The 13503-nt window shown below is 43.0% G+C and overlaps 1 protein-coding gene across 7 annotated transcripts; it reads left to right on the forward strand.

Annotated features, from left to right (window-relative positions):
* Positions 1 to 1626: 1626 nt before the first annotated feature.
* HJV (hemojuvelin BMP co-receptor) lies at positions 1627 to 6623 on the forward strand. Of its 7 annotated transcripts, XM_066261732.1 has the most exons (5): positions 1628 to 1807; positions 3105 to 3281; positions 3659 to 3695; positions 4171 to 4267; positions 5373 to 6623. In XM_066261732.1, exons 2-5 carry the CDS (start codon positions 3185 to 3187, stop codon positions 5991 to 5993), a joined length of 852 nt encoding a protein of 283 aa, XP_066117829.1. In that variant the 5' UTR covers positions 1628 to 1807; positions 3105 to 3184; the 3' UTR covers positions 5994 to 6623. The 7 variants fall into 7 exon arrangements, with proteins under 7 accessions (XP_066117825.1, XP_066117829.1, XP_066117826.1 ...); XM_066261728.1 differs by having other exon boundaries at positions 1627 to 1807; positions 3659 to 4221; XM_066261729.1 differs by lacking the exon at positions 1628 to 1807 and having other exon boundaries at positions 3179 to 3281; positions 3872 to 4221.
* Positions 6624 to 13503: the final 6880 nt, after the last annotated feature.

Here is a 13503-nt window from a genome sequence, read left to right on the forward strand (position 1 = left end):
AATGTGGAGAGGACCTGGACAAACACTTCTCCCAAGAGGACATACAAATGACCAACAGATATATGAAAAGATGCTCACCTTCACTAGCTATCTGAGAAATGCAAATCAAAACCACAATGAGATACCACTTCACACCTGTTAGATTGGCTATTATCAACAAGACAGAAAATAAGTATTGGAGAGGCTGTGGAAAAAAAGGAACCTTCATTCACTGCTGGTTAGAATGCAAATTAGTATAACCATTATGGAAGAAAGTATGGTGGCTCCTCAAAAAATTAAGAATAGAATTATCGTATGACCCAGCAATCCCTCTACTGGGAATCTATCTCAAAAGCATTGGCATGTAAAGACACATGCAGCCCCATGTTCATTGCATCATTATTCACAGTGGCCAAGACACAGAAACAATCTAGACAGAGGACTGGATAAAGAAGATATGGTACATATATACAATGAAATACCACTCAACCATAAGAAATGATAACATAATGACATTTATGACAACATGGATGGAACTTGAGAACATTATACTGAGCAAAATAAGTAAATCAGAAAAAGCTAAGAACTATATGATTTCACACATAGGGAGATATGAAACTGAGACTCATGGACATAGATAAAAGTGAAGTGGTTTCCAGGGGGAAGATGATGTGGGGAAGGGTGGGAGAGGGGGTTGTAGGGAAGGGTGTAAAGAGGGCCCAATATAAGATGATGGAAAATTATTTGACTTTGTGTGATGAGTATACAACAGAATCAAGAGTTCAAATACTATAGAAATGTTTACCTGAAACCTATATACTCTTATTGATCAATGTCACCCTGTTAAAGTTGATTTTCTAAATAAAAATTTTAAATTACAATAAAAATAAACTTCTATCTCCATTCCTCTTTACTTCTTTGCTCTAGTTAGCCTACTCCCCCAGCAATGAGAGAGAGAGAGAGAGAGAGAGAGACTGTGTGTGTGTGTGTGTGTGTGTGTGTGTGTGTGTGTGTGTGTTGGTGACAGGAAGGAAAGAGAAACTCTATATAACTAAGGGAATGAAAACGGAGGTGGTAGGAGGATAGACAGCTGCAAGGATCTGAGCTGGTAGACCGAAACAAACCCTCATCCTAAACAACTTAGAGCTCAGATTTCTTCTCTGGGCAGCCAGTTTTTTCAATCCTTCTGAAATAGCCTGCAAAGATGGGGGAAGGGCTATAAACTACTTCTGCTGTGGACCTTATTTAAATTCAGCTACCCACTAGGTATTCTGTAGAAACTAAATGCAATATTCAATAGAGCAGAGAGAGGGTGGTCAATGAGAGGTGTACAATTGCCACCTCTAATTTGTAAAGGCTTGGGGCTCATTACTGACCATGCTGAAGGGCTGCCTTGAGTCGGCAGAGACTAGTGTCATATAAGCTGGAACTGGATATCTGACTTGCCTGTCATATTTCTGACCCCCCTCCCCTACTTGGCACCCTATATGCCACATTCTTTTTAATCTTCCTACCCTCCCCACTCCCACACCCTACCCCCATCAAAGCTCCTGGAATTTTGGACTTAGCTATTTTTAAAACAGTCAACTCAGTAGCCACCTCCCTCCCCCGCCCAGCTGTCCAGTGCTCCGTCCAGCCATATACTCCCCCTTCCCCCAACACCAGACCTTCTCTGGCTCCCTGACCTCACTGAGATTGCAGCAGGTCTGGGAATCTGGGGGAGACATGGAGAAAGAGACGGGGGATCCCCTGGCTGGAGCTGACCAACAGAGTAGGCAGTCATGGCTGGAGAACTGGAAATCAGAGTAATGTTTGACCTCTGGAAACAGTAAGTCAAAATGAAATTGCAATTCCTTTAATAAGCTTTTGGATTGAAGTTAGACTTTAATAAAATTAGAACACCTACTTGGATATCTCTGATCCAAAAGCTAACATCTCTTCCATGCTAAGGTGCCCCAAACTCCATTTCTCCTTCTGTGTGATTTCTTTCTGGCCAGAGGCCTCTGGCCATTTGAAGTTTAATTCTCTGGCTCCCCTCTGGCAGTTTTAGCTCTCTCCTTACCTTGTTACCTCAAGACTTCTAAGGAAGTCTCCTTCTTTAGGAGGAGTTTCCCCCATCCCTTAGTCTGCGTTTTTATTCACCAAGGCCAAATTTAGCCTCACATGATTAGTCACTGATATTCTTCTACCTTGTCCCTACTTAGCAGTGCCCTTCACACTGGGCTTCCAAGGATTGTGGCCACTCCTTGTCATAAATGATTTCTCCCCACAAATCTAGTCCTGCCAAGTCCTGTCATCCTCTTCTCCCTCCGGCATGACATCCCCCAATCATCCTTATCCCAGGAAAGGCAAGCCCCTCCCCAAGCCCTCTTCTCATCAAAGGCCTGAAAACTTCTGAATTTGCAAAGGGAAGATTAATTGCAAAAGTGATTCTTTGGTCAGGTTTGGAAATATTCAAGAACGGTTGACTCATAACAAGCAAATATTGATTTGCATGCTTAGGTTGCACCCCATTATTCAGTGAGAGAGAGGGATTACAATCGCAGCTCTCTAAAATAGATGAAAGAAATTGGTTCTATTTTTGTCTGAATACTGAGGGGATAAGTATTACAATCTTGATTCCTTCTTGCTGCAAATTCTGACACAAAGAAAGAAAGAAAAAAAAAAAAAAAGACATGAATGACACCTGGAGGGTGTTCCCTCCTGATGAGGAGAGGCAAATGAGGATCTGAAAAACATTTCAGATCCTTATTCTGTTGGGGAGCCTACTGGAATGGTTGAATTCTGATCTATCCCCATGGTTCCTCCTTTCTGGATATTTCCACTTCTTGGTAGCCCCAAATGGGACAACACAGCGGACTCTGCCCCCCACCCCCAGAGTCCACTGAATGTTCCTTCCACCCCCACCTCAGGGTATTGCATAACAGACCTGAAAAGGCTCACAGGAGCAGGGCACAGATGTTTAACAGCCACACTTACAGTTTGGGGAGCCCCATTCTCCCAAACTCCAGTCTACTTATCCTTTTCTTGATCTTTCTGGATTCTCTTCACATCATCCTGAACAATCTTCAACTTTTCTCTTTCCCCATGCCCAATCAAAAAAAATTTTTTTCCATCTCTTACAGAACGGCCACTCAAAATTCACTAGGTAGGACAGCCATCATCAGGAAAGAACTGAAGCCTGGGGGGACCTGGCTGGATAGGTATGGGGGATCCAGGCCAGTCCCCTAGTCCCAAGTTCCCCCACGGTAGTACCTCATCTCTGAGCACTCTCACTTTCCTGCTGCTCCTCTGTGGATACGGTAAGAAAGGGCTAGGGAAGGGTGTGGGGAATCTGCAGGGCAGGCTGCTATGTAGGGGTGGGCATGTGAGCAAGTGTGAGTGAGAAGAGAAAGGTGATGAGGGTCACTTGCCCCACTCTCAAACAGGTCTTTTCCATTCAATTTGGGGAAGGGCACTGGGAAAGAGCTCTATGGACGGGGAGAAGAGATCAACCTGGCTTATACATTTTTAGCAAAACTGAGTGAAGACAGGAGTAGGGAACTGGGGGCTGGGGGCTAGGGGCGGCCTTCAGTGGTTTTAGGAACGGCTGGAATCCCCTGATGAGATTTGGAAGAGCATACTCGGTTGAGCCGGGTACCTGGGGACCTTCTCACAATCCTCTCCCTTATGTTCTCAGCTCATTCACAATGCAAGATCCTCCGCTGCAATGCTGAGTATGTATCCTCCACCTTGAGCCTTAGAGGTGGGGGTTCACCAGGAGCGCTCCGAGGAGGAGGCCGGGGTGGAGGGGTGGGCTCCAGCGGCTTCTGTCGAGCCCTCCGCTCCTATGCGATATGTACTCGGCGGACGGCCCGCACCTGCCGGGGTGACCTCGCCTTCCATTCCGCAGTGCATGGCATCGAGGACTTGATGATCCAGCACAACTGTTCCCGCCAGGGCCCCACAGCCCCTCCCCCGCCCCGGGGCCCAGCCCTTCCAGGCACAGGCCCGGTCAGCTCCTCCGGCCCGGTAGCCCCGGACCCCTGTGACTATGAAGGTCGGTTTTCCCGGCTGCACGGTCGTCCCTCGGGCTTCTTACATTGCGCTTCCTTCGGGGACCCACACGTGCGCAGCTTCCACCACCACTTTCACACGTGCCGTGTCCAAGGAGCTTGGCCCCTGCTGGATAATGACTTCCTTTTTGTCCAGGCCACCAGCTCCCCCGTGGCTTCCGGGGCCAACGCCACCACCACCCAGAAGGTCAGGACTCAAGTGCTCCTCCAGACCCTCTCATGGTCACCTCACGGTACCACTCCCATCTCATTCTCACTATCTCTCAGCAATGCTCCTTATTCCCTTTTTTCCTCAACCACTTTCTCATCTGGAATCATTCCCCCCTACCAAACAGTTGCTCACTTTCCCTTGGAGAGAATTTAACCAGTGGTGGGATTCAAATAATTTAATAACCGGTTCTCTGCTCTAATTATCATTTTAAGTATAAAAAAAGATATACTGAAAGGTAGCTTATTATTTCATGAATTCAATACTTAAATAAGAACAATAAAAGAGGTACACAAAACTAGATTATGTTGTAAGAGTTTTTAAATATTAATGAAAAGTATTCAATAATACCTGACAAAAAAATAATAAAACTGTTATTTAAGATATTTCCAATGGCAGCTTGTTACCCCTGGTTGTTTGACACTTTTTCTTTTTATATTATATGTTTATTTAATGAAGTAACAAATGTGAGGGAATTAAAATGTAGTATTTCATCAATGGTATAATAAGTTTTATGAAATGAATAAATAAATATTACAAGCATCGTTCCGTCAAATTTTTTTCACCAATAGACGGAATGAATGTTACTATGGGCGCTTAGAATATGCTGCTGTGTTGCACAGATGAACATGAAAAAAGAGTAAGGAATGTAAATTTGTGATTTTCACATCAGGCAGCTGCCCAGGCGTCTACCTTAAAGAGAACCCTTGATTACAAGTGCCATTTTAACAACCAGTTCACCAAACTCAGCAAAAATTTAGGTATTGGTTCTGCTGAACTGGTGTAAACCGGCTGAATCCCACCACTGAATTTAACTCAAATTCAGAAAACACTGAAGAGAGAGTTGGGGAAAGAAGAGCTGACAAGCCCTGGGATGAGGAGTAACAAAAGGGAAATTTTTCCTTCTCCTGTGTGTGTTGCTGAGATTGAGGCCAAAAAGGAGAGAGAGGGGTTGAGCAGGGATGAGGCAATATTGGAACATAATGAGAAGGGATTAAGGAGTGAGGGCCATACTAAACCTTGCACCTCTCTTGGGATTAGATCCCTAATTATGTTAAGAAGCCAGATTGGGAGAAGGGGGAAGGATGCCCTGAACCCAAAATGAACTGTTTTCCCTCTTGCCCTCACAGCTCACCATTATATTTAAGAATATGCAGGAATGCATTGATCAGAAGGTCTACCAGGCTGAGGTGGAAAATCTTCCTGCAGCCTTTGAAGATGGCTCTATCAATGGAGGTGACCGACCTGGGGGCTCAAGTTTGTCCATTGGAACTGCTAACCCTGGGAACCATGTGGAGATCCGAGCTGCCTATATTGGTACAACCATAATTATTCGGCAGACAGCTGGGCAGCTCTCCTTCTCCATCAAAGTAGCAGAGGATGTGGCAAGGGCCTTCTCAGCTGAGCAGGACCTACAGCTCTGTGTTGGAGGGTGCCCCCCAAGTCAGCGACTCTCTTACTCAGAGCCCAGTCAGGGAGCTATAACCACTGATACTGCCAGACAGCTGTGCAAGGAAGGGCTGCCGGTTGAAGATGCTTACTTTCATTCCTGTGTCTTTGATGTTCTAATCTCCGGTGATCCCAACTTTACTGTGGCAGCTCAGGCTGCTCTGGAGGATGCCCGAGCCTTCTTGCCAGACTTAGACAAGCTGCATCTCTTCCCCTCAGATGCCGGGGTTCCTCTTTTCTCAGCAACCCTCCCAGCCCTACTCTTTTCTGGGCTCTTTGTTCTGTGGCTTTGCATTCAATAACTAGGCCAGCAAGCCTTTGATTGGTTTGGAAATGATTTGGGGATAGAGATTGGCAGGGAAGAAAGTAAAAAATCACTGAAGGAAACAGTGGGGACTGGGAGATGCATGATACAATGACATTTATCCAGAGTCAGATAAGGCTGCAGTCCAGAGATGAAATGATCAGAGAATAAGAATTCTGGGCCAGGTTTCTGCATTCCACACCTCTTTAGGGTCTCTTCACCAGTTTCCCCAGTCCTGTTTACAGTAAAAGTGAATTGTTATAGACCACCTACTCCTGAGATCACCCCCACAAGCTTAGAGGTTATAGTGGTCCTGATGATCAGTAGAAAACTGAAGGGTTGAGTCTTTCAAGAGGACAGAAATGAAAAAGGAAGACGTGATCATGACTCATAAAAACTCAATGATTTCCTCTCAAAGGTGGAACGAGATAAAAATGACTAGGGAAAAATGTCTGTCTGAGGAATATATATGAGTAAGATGTCTTCTGCTATCTTGGTTCAGAAATGATGTGGGGGTTGTCTGGATCTTAAGTGAAAGGAATCTCTGCCTTTAGAGAATGGCACAGATAGAAAAGAAACTATCATCCCCATCTCTAACTAATCTGTTATTAAAGCTATAAATTCTTTACTCCTCCTCTGTTTCCTACGTTTAATCTCTTCACAGACGCTTGACAATGAGTAAAGACAATGTATTCACTCCACTGCTAGAAGGCTCAGAAGCACCAGACATTGTTTCAACCCTCAGAAAGTTTGCAGGCTATTAGAGAGACAACAGTGATTCAGATGGAGTGATGAGTGTGTACTTAGTCACTAAACTCTATGGTTCTGTGAATTCTGATGGGAAGGTGGTTGAAGAAAACTCACGAAATAATAACAAGAGTTAATAGAGGAGATAGACTTTGAAGTGATCTTTGAAGACTGGGTAGGATTTGAATTGTTAAGAGCCTTCCAGGAAATGGAAACCATCTAGAATTATGCATAGATTTATGATTCAGTGAGAAAATCAGCAAAACTCAAATGAATTAGGCAAGAAGTAATGGAATAAAAGGCAGAGACCAGATTATAAAGTGCCTTGAAAGTGGAGCCAAGGAGTTTAAATTCAAATAACAACTAACATTTATTGAGAGCTTAAAACCTGTCAGGCAATGTTGTAAATTATTAATTCACTTAATCCTTACAACTCTAAGGAAGGTAATATTCTCATTTTTATATAAGGAAACTGAGGTACAAGAAGATTAAGCAACTTGCCCACCATCATACAGCTAATAAATTACAGCCAGAAATTGAACTTAGGCAGTTTGGCTCTAGAACCTTAACCTTTTTTTATTGATATTTAGAGGAAAGGAGAAATACAAAGAGCAAGAGAGAATTAATCAATTAATTGTTTCACTTATTCACTCCATTATTGGTTGATTCTTGTATGTACCCTGACTAGGGATCAAACCCACTACCTCAGCATGTCTGGATGATGCTTTAATCAACTGAGCTATCTGGTCAGGGCCTAAAGTCTTAATTATTTTTAAAAAATATTTATTTATGATATTTATTTTAATCAAGTGAGAGGCAGGGAGACAGAGAGACAGACTCCCACATGTTCCCCCAATGGGATTCACCTGGCAACCCTTGTCTGGGGCTGATGCACTGCCCATCTGGGATCACTGCTCCATTGCTTGGCAACTGAGTTATTTTTAGTGCCTGAGGTGAGGTGAGGTGAGGCGAGGCCATGAAGCCATCCTCAGTACCCAGGGCCACCTTGCTTACAAACCATGGCTGCAGGAGGAGAAGAGAGAGATATATAGAGAGAGAGAGAAGAGGGGGGCTGGAGAAGCAGATGGTCACTTCTCCTGTGTGCCCTGACTGGGAATCAAACCCAGGACTTCCTCATGCCAGGCCAATGCTCTACCACTAAGCCAACCAGCCAGGGCCTATTTTTATTCATTTTAGAGAGGGAAGAGAGAGTAAGAGAGAGAGAGAGAAGCAGGAAGCATCAACTCCATTATGTGCCTTGACCAGGCAAGCCCGGGGTTTTGGACTAGCAACCTCAGCGTTCCAGGTTGACATTTTATCCACTGCACCACCACAGGTAGGCTAGAGCCTTAACTCTTAACCACTATATTATTTTGTCAAGGAAACAGAGATCTGTTACAATTTTTGGCTGTGGAGCTGGGCAGAAAAGGAGAGCTGTAGCAGTGGCTGCCACCACAAAGGCTACTTTTTTCTTCTGTCTTACGAAACCCAAAAGGGAGAGCTGGGGGTAGGAAGGGAAACCCAAAGTTGAAGGAATCTAGTTTGTATAAGAGAAGACTTGAGAACAGAAGCTATTCTAAGTCCAGAATGTTCTAAAGTAACAGTGCTGCTCTGAAAGAAAACTATGTAGGAGGTAACATTTATATTGAGTATTTCTCCCTTTTATTTCTTTTCTCGCTTTCCCCCTTCAACTACTCCATTATCTGGGGCCTGTCCCTGATCTACCATATTTCTCCATGTATAAGACACACCCTTTTTCAAAAAAAATGGGGATCTAAAAACTGGGTGCATCTCATACATTGTAGATTTTTTACTTACATTTCCCATTTGAGAAGTTGTATAAATTTTATAATGAATAAAACCTGAATTCAATAATTTTATGTAATACACTTTTTTTCAAATTTCGGGCCCCAAAATTAAGGTGCATCTTATACATGGGGAAATATGGTAATCATATATTGACACTTATGTTCCTCCTCTTCTCTCAGCCTCACTGACCTAACCATTCTCCCCCAGAACACACTTATACACTGGTCAGTGCTTACCAGACAGGTTGTCCTATCTGGTCTGCCATTTCAAATTCTTTTGCAATTCTTCATCCCTTATTTCCTCTTCTCCACTCCTCTAAGGACCATAGCCACTCTGCCATTTCCTCAAAGCACAGTCTGAAATGACCTTTAGCTACTCTAGAAATCAATCTCTTCTAATAGAAGGAAATGGGAAGAAAAATATCTAGGGCTCTGCCTTCATTTTCAGATAACAAGCATTTAATTCAAGACATCTTTTTCTTAGAAACTGCTCCTTACACTGATTCCCTTAACTCACTTACCAGAGTAACTTTATCCCTCAGGTTTGGAAATCTCAAGTAAGTTAAGAAGACTGTCATAGCCAACTGGTGAAAGAGATCCTTTATGAACCTGTCATGTAACACTGCTTTCTTTGCTCAAACTTAGTATTTGCCCTATTACCAATGCAGTGTTTTAAAGGGGGGGATCATTCAAAATAAGCATATGAAAAGGTGCTCAACATCATTAGTCACTAGCAAAATGCAAATCAAATTAAAACCACAATGAGAAAATACATACCATTAGAACAGTTAAAATGTAAAAGCTTGACCATATCTAGTGTTGACAAGGTGTGGAGTTCTCACACTGCTGGTGGGAATGTAGAATAGTACAACCGCTTTGTAAAATAGTTTGGCAGTTTCTTTAAAAGCTAAGTATATAGGCCCTGGCTGGTTGGCTCAGCGGTAGAGCGTCGGCCTGGCATGCGGGGGACCCGGGTTCGATTCCTGGCCAGGGCACATAGGAGAAGCGCCCATTTGCTTCTCCACCCCCCCCCCTTCCTCTCTGTCTCTCTCTTCCCCTCCCGCAGCCAAGGCTCCTTTGGAGCAAAGATGGCCCAGGCGCTGAGGATGGCTCCTTGGCCTCTGCCCCAGGCGCTAGAGTGGCTCTGGTTGCAGCAGAGCAATGCCCCGGAGGGGCAGAGCATCGCCCCCTGGTGGGCAGAGCATCGCCCCTGGTGGGCGTGCCGGGTGGATCCCGATTGGGCGCATGCGGGAGCCTGTCTGACTGTCTCTCCCCGTTTCCAGCTTCAGAAAAAAAGAAAGAAAAAAAAAAAGCTAAGTATACACTTACCATACAATTGAAATGTCCCACTCCTGAGTATTGACCCAGGAGAAATGATAGCATGTGTCTGTACAAAGACCTGCATACACATGTCCATAATAGTCTTGTCTGAAATAACCATTAACTGGAAATAAGCCAAATAGTCAGTAACATATGAATGGATACACTAATTATAGTAAATCCATACAACAGAAAACTACTAAGCAATAAAATAAAATAAACTACTGATCCACACACCATGATAAATTTCAAAATAATAATGCAAGTGAAAGAAGCCAAACAACAACAAAAAGGAGTATATACTGTTTGTTTTCATGTATATAAAATTATAGTGACAGAAAATATATAGTGACAGAAGAGAAACCAATGGTTGCCTGGGAATGAGTAGAAGGAGGAAGGAATGATTTACAAAGGGGCATGAGGAAACTTTGGGGAATAACAGTTTTGTTTGTTTTTTTTATTTTTTAGCAAGAGATAGAAAGAGAGACAGACAGACAGACAGGGAGAGAAATAAGAAACATCAACTCGCAGTTGCAGCACTTTGGTTGTTCATTGATTGCTTCTCATACATGCTGGGGGTTCCTGCCAAGCCAATGACCCCTTGCTCAAGCTAGCATCCGTGGGCTTCAAGCCAGTGACATTTGAGGTAATGTCTATGATCTTATGCTCAAGCCAGTGACCCCATGTTCAAGCTGGATGGGCCTGCACCCAAGCCAGTGACCTCAAGGTTTCGAACCTGGGTCCTCAGCACCCCAGGTCGGCGCTCCATCCACTGCGCCAACACCTAGTCAGGCAGGAATAACATGTTAATTATCATGAGTGTGGCAACAATTTCATGAATATACATATGTCAAAAACATGAAATTATACATTTTAAATGTGTAGTTTATCATACATTAAGTATACCCAATAAAGTTGTAAATGTTTTTTGCAAGCAGGTAGCCCACCTTTCCCTCTTTTTTTGGTGAATCAGACAAAAGCTTAGAATGACCATTGCATAGAAAGAAAATAATATTAGGCCCTGACAGGGCAGCTCAGTTGGTTAGAGCATCATCCCGATATGCCAAGGTTATGGGTTTGATCCCCAGTCAGTGAACATACAAGAATCTACCAATGAATGCATAAATAAGTGGAACAACAAACTGATGTCTATCTAAAATCAATTATTTGGGGCCCTGGCTCATAGCCAGTGGTTTGATTGGTTCAAGCATGGCCCTGGGCACTGAGACTAGCTCAGTTGGTCTGAGCACATCAGCCTAAGGCACTAAAAATAGCTTGGTACTCTAGCTTTGGTCCCAGATGGGGTTGCCAGGTGGATCTCAGTCAGGGTACATGCAGGAGTTTGTCTCACCATATCCCCTCCTCTCACCTAAAAATAAACAAATAAAATAAAATCAGTTTTTTTAAACTTATTTTTAACTTTTATTTTATTTTAGAGAGAGGAAAGAAGAGAGAGAGACAAGAACATTGATCTTTTATGTGCTCTGACTGGATACTGAAAGCAACCACTGTGCTTCCAGACAAAGCACTAACCAACTGAGCCATCTGGCCAGGGCTCTAAAATCAATTTTCAAAAAAATTTAAAAAGTAGGGGGTAACCTGACCTGTGGTGTTGCAGTAGATAAAGCATCAACCTAAAATGCTGAGGTTGCCAGTTCAAAACCCCAGGTTTGCCTGGTCAAGACACATATGGGATTGACGCTTCCTGTTCCTCCCCACTGCTCGCTCTCTCTCTCTCTCTCTCTCTCTCTCCCTCTCTCTAAAAATTAATAAATAGCCTTGGCCGTTTGGCTCAGTGGTAAAGCGTCAGCCCAGTGTGTGGATGTCCTGGGTTCAATTCCCAGTCAGGGCACACAGGAGAAGCGACCATCTGCTTCTCCACCCTTCCCCCTTTCCTTCCTCTCTATCTCGTTCTTCCCCTCCCACAGCCAACCCTCCATTGAAGCAAAGTTAGCCTGGGCGCTGAGAATGGCTCCATGGCCTCTGCCTCAGGCGCTAGAATGGCTCTGGTTGCAACCCAGCAAAGCCCCAAAAGGGCAGAGCATCGCCCCCTAGTGGGCATGCTGAGTGAATCCCGGTCAGGCACATGTGGGAGTCTGTCTCTCTGCCTCCCTGCTTCTCACTTCAGAAAAATATTGATACAAAAAAAATTAATAAGTAAAAAATATTTTTTTAAAATAATAAAAAGTGGGGGAGGGTAAACACAGAAATGAGTTATAGAATTATGCACCTGAAAATTGTGTAATTTTTTTAAGCAGTGTCACCCCAATACATTCAATTAAAAATTTTTTAATGTTTATTTTATTGATTTTAGCAAGAGAAAAAGAGGGGAGAGAGGGAGAGAGGGAGGAACATCCATCTGTTTCTGTTTGTGCCCTGGCCAGGGATTAAAACAGCAACCTCTGCACTTCAGAAATATGGTCTGCCTGACCTGTGGTGACGCAGTGGATAAAGCATCGACCTGGAAATGCTGAGGTCACCGGTTCAAAACCCTGGGCTTCCCTGGTCAAGGCACATATGGGAGTTGATGTTTCCAGCTCCTCCCCCTTCTCACTCTCTGTCTCTCCTCTCTAAAATGAATAAATAAAAAATAAATAAATGAATGAATAAAAAGAAATATGCTCTAACGAACCAAGCTATCTGGTCGGGGTAATTTAAAATTTTTTAAGTAATATTAGAACAGTCTTTCCTTCTTCTAGGAAAACACAGAAAAGGATAATAGGACAAGGAAAGAGAATATTTAATGATATTATATTCTCTCTTCTAACTCCCATCATGAGGACCACATTCCTTCCTCCAGACTGTCATCCTCAGAGTCAGAGACCAGAGAAAGGACATTTCCCAGCTTAAAAACAGGAACCATGTGCTTCATAATTCTGTCTTCACACTCTACCTATAGTCAGCAGGTGGCGTGGGTGACTAAAAATAATAACTCAGGATGGGACAAGTCTCCGGGAAAATGAAAATTAATCCCTTAGATTATCTGATATGTCGCCCATTTAAAAGGAAATATTAATAAGAATTTGGCAGAACTGTCATTTCAGAAATAAACTGAAGATAAGTGCATAGTAGACTAAATAAATTGTTTAAACTGTTAAAACTTTACAACAAAGGGTTGCTCAAGTCATAAAACAATCAAAATAAACTACTTGGCTCCACAAGGATATTATTTACACAGTGATAATAACGTAAACACTGACTAATGATTTGGCCAAAATTGTGATATAACTCTATTGAGAGGATAAAGTAAAAAAAGAAAAGGAAGGTAGGGATACAAGAGGATATAAAATGCTTAAAATTTCAATCACTATAACAAAAAACAACAAAAAAGAGTAGCCTGACCTGTGGTGGCTCAGTGGATAAAGCGCTGACTTGGAACGCTGAGATCACCAGTTCAAAACCCTGGGCTTGCCTGGTCAAGGCACATATAGGAGTTGATGCTTCCTGCTCCTGCCCTGCTTCTCTCTCTCTCTCTCTCTTTCTCTCCTGTCTCTCTAAAAATGAATAAATAAATAAATAAATAAATAAATCTAAAGAAAGAGAAAGAGTAAAATGTAACTTTTATAAAAAAGAGTAGATATGGCTAATATTTCCAACTTAAGAAATAAAAGAAGAAACACATAGTTCAGAAAT

This window comes from Saccopteryx bilineata, chromosome 2, assembly GCF_036850765.1.
Source record: "Saccopteryx bilineata isolate mSacBil1 chromosome 2, mSacBil1_pri_phased_curated, whole genome shotgun sequence".
NCBI lineage: Eukaryota > Metazoa > Chordata > Mammalia > Chiroptera > Emballonuridae > Saccopteryx > Saccopteryx bilineata.

Coding starts and splice junctions, on each gene's coding strand:
- HJV (XM_066261728.1), top strand. CDS start 3,185: ATGGGGGATCCAGGCCAGTCCCCTAGTCCCAAGTTCCCCCACGGTAGT. Junction 3,282..3,658: donor GCTGCTCCTCTGTGGATACG/GTAAGAAAGGGC, acceptor TTATGTTCTCAG/CTCATTCACAATGCAAGATC. Junction 4,222..5,372: donor ACGCCACCACCACCCAGAAG/GTCAGGACTCAA, acceptor TTGCCCTCACAG/CTCACCATTATATTTAAGAA.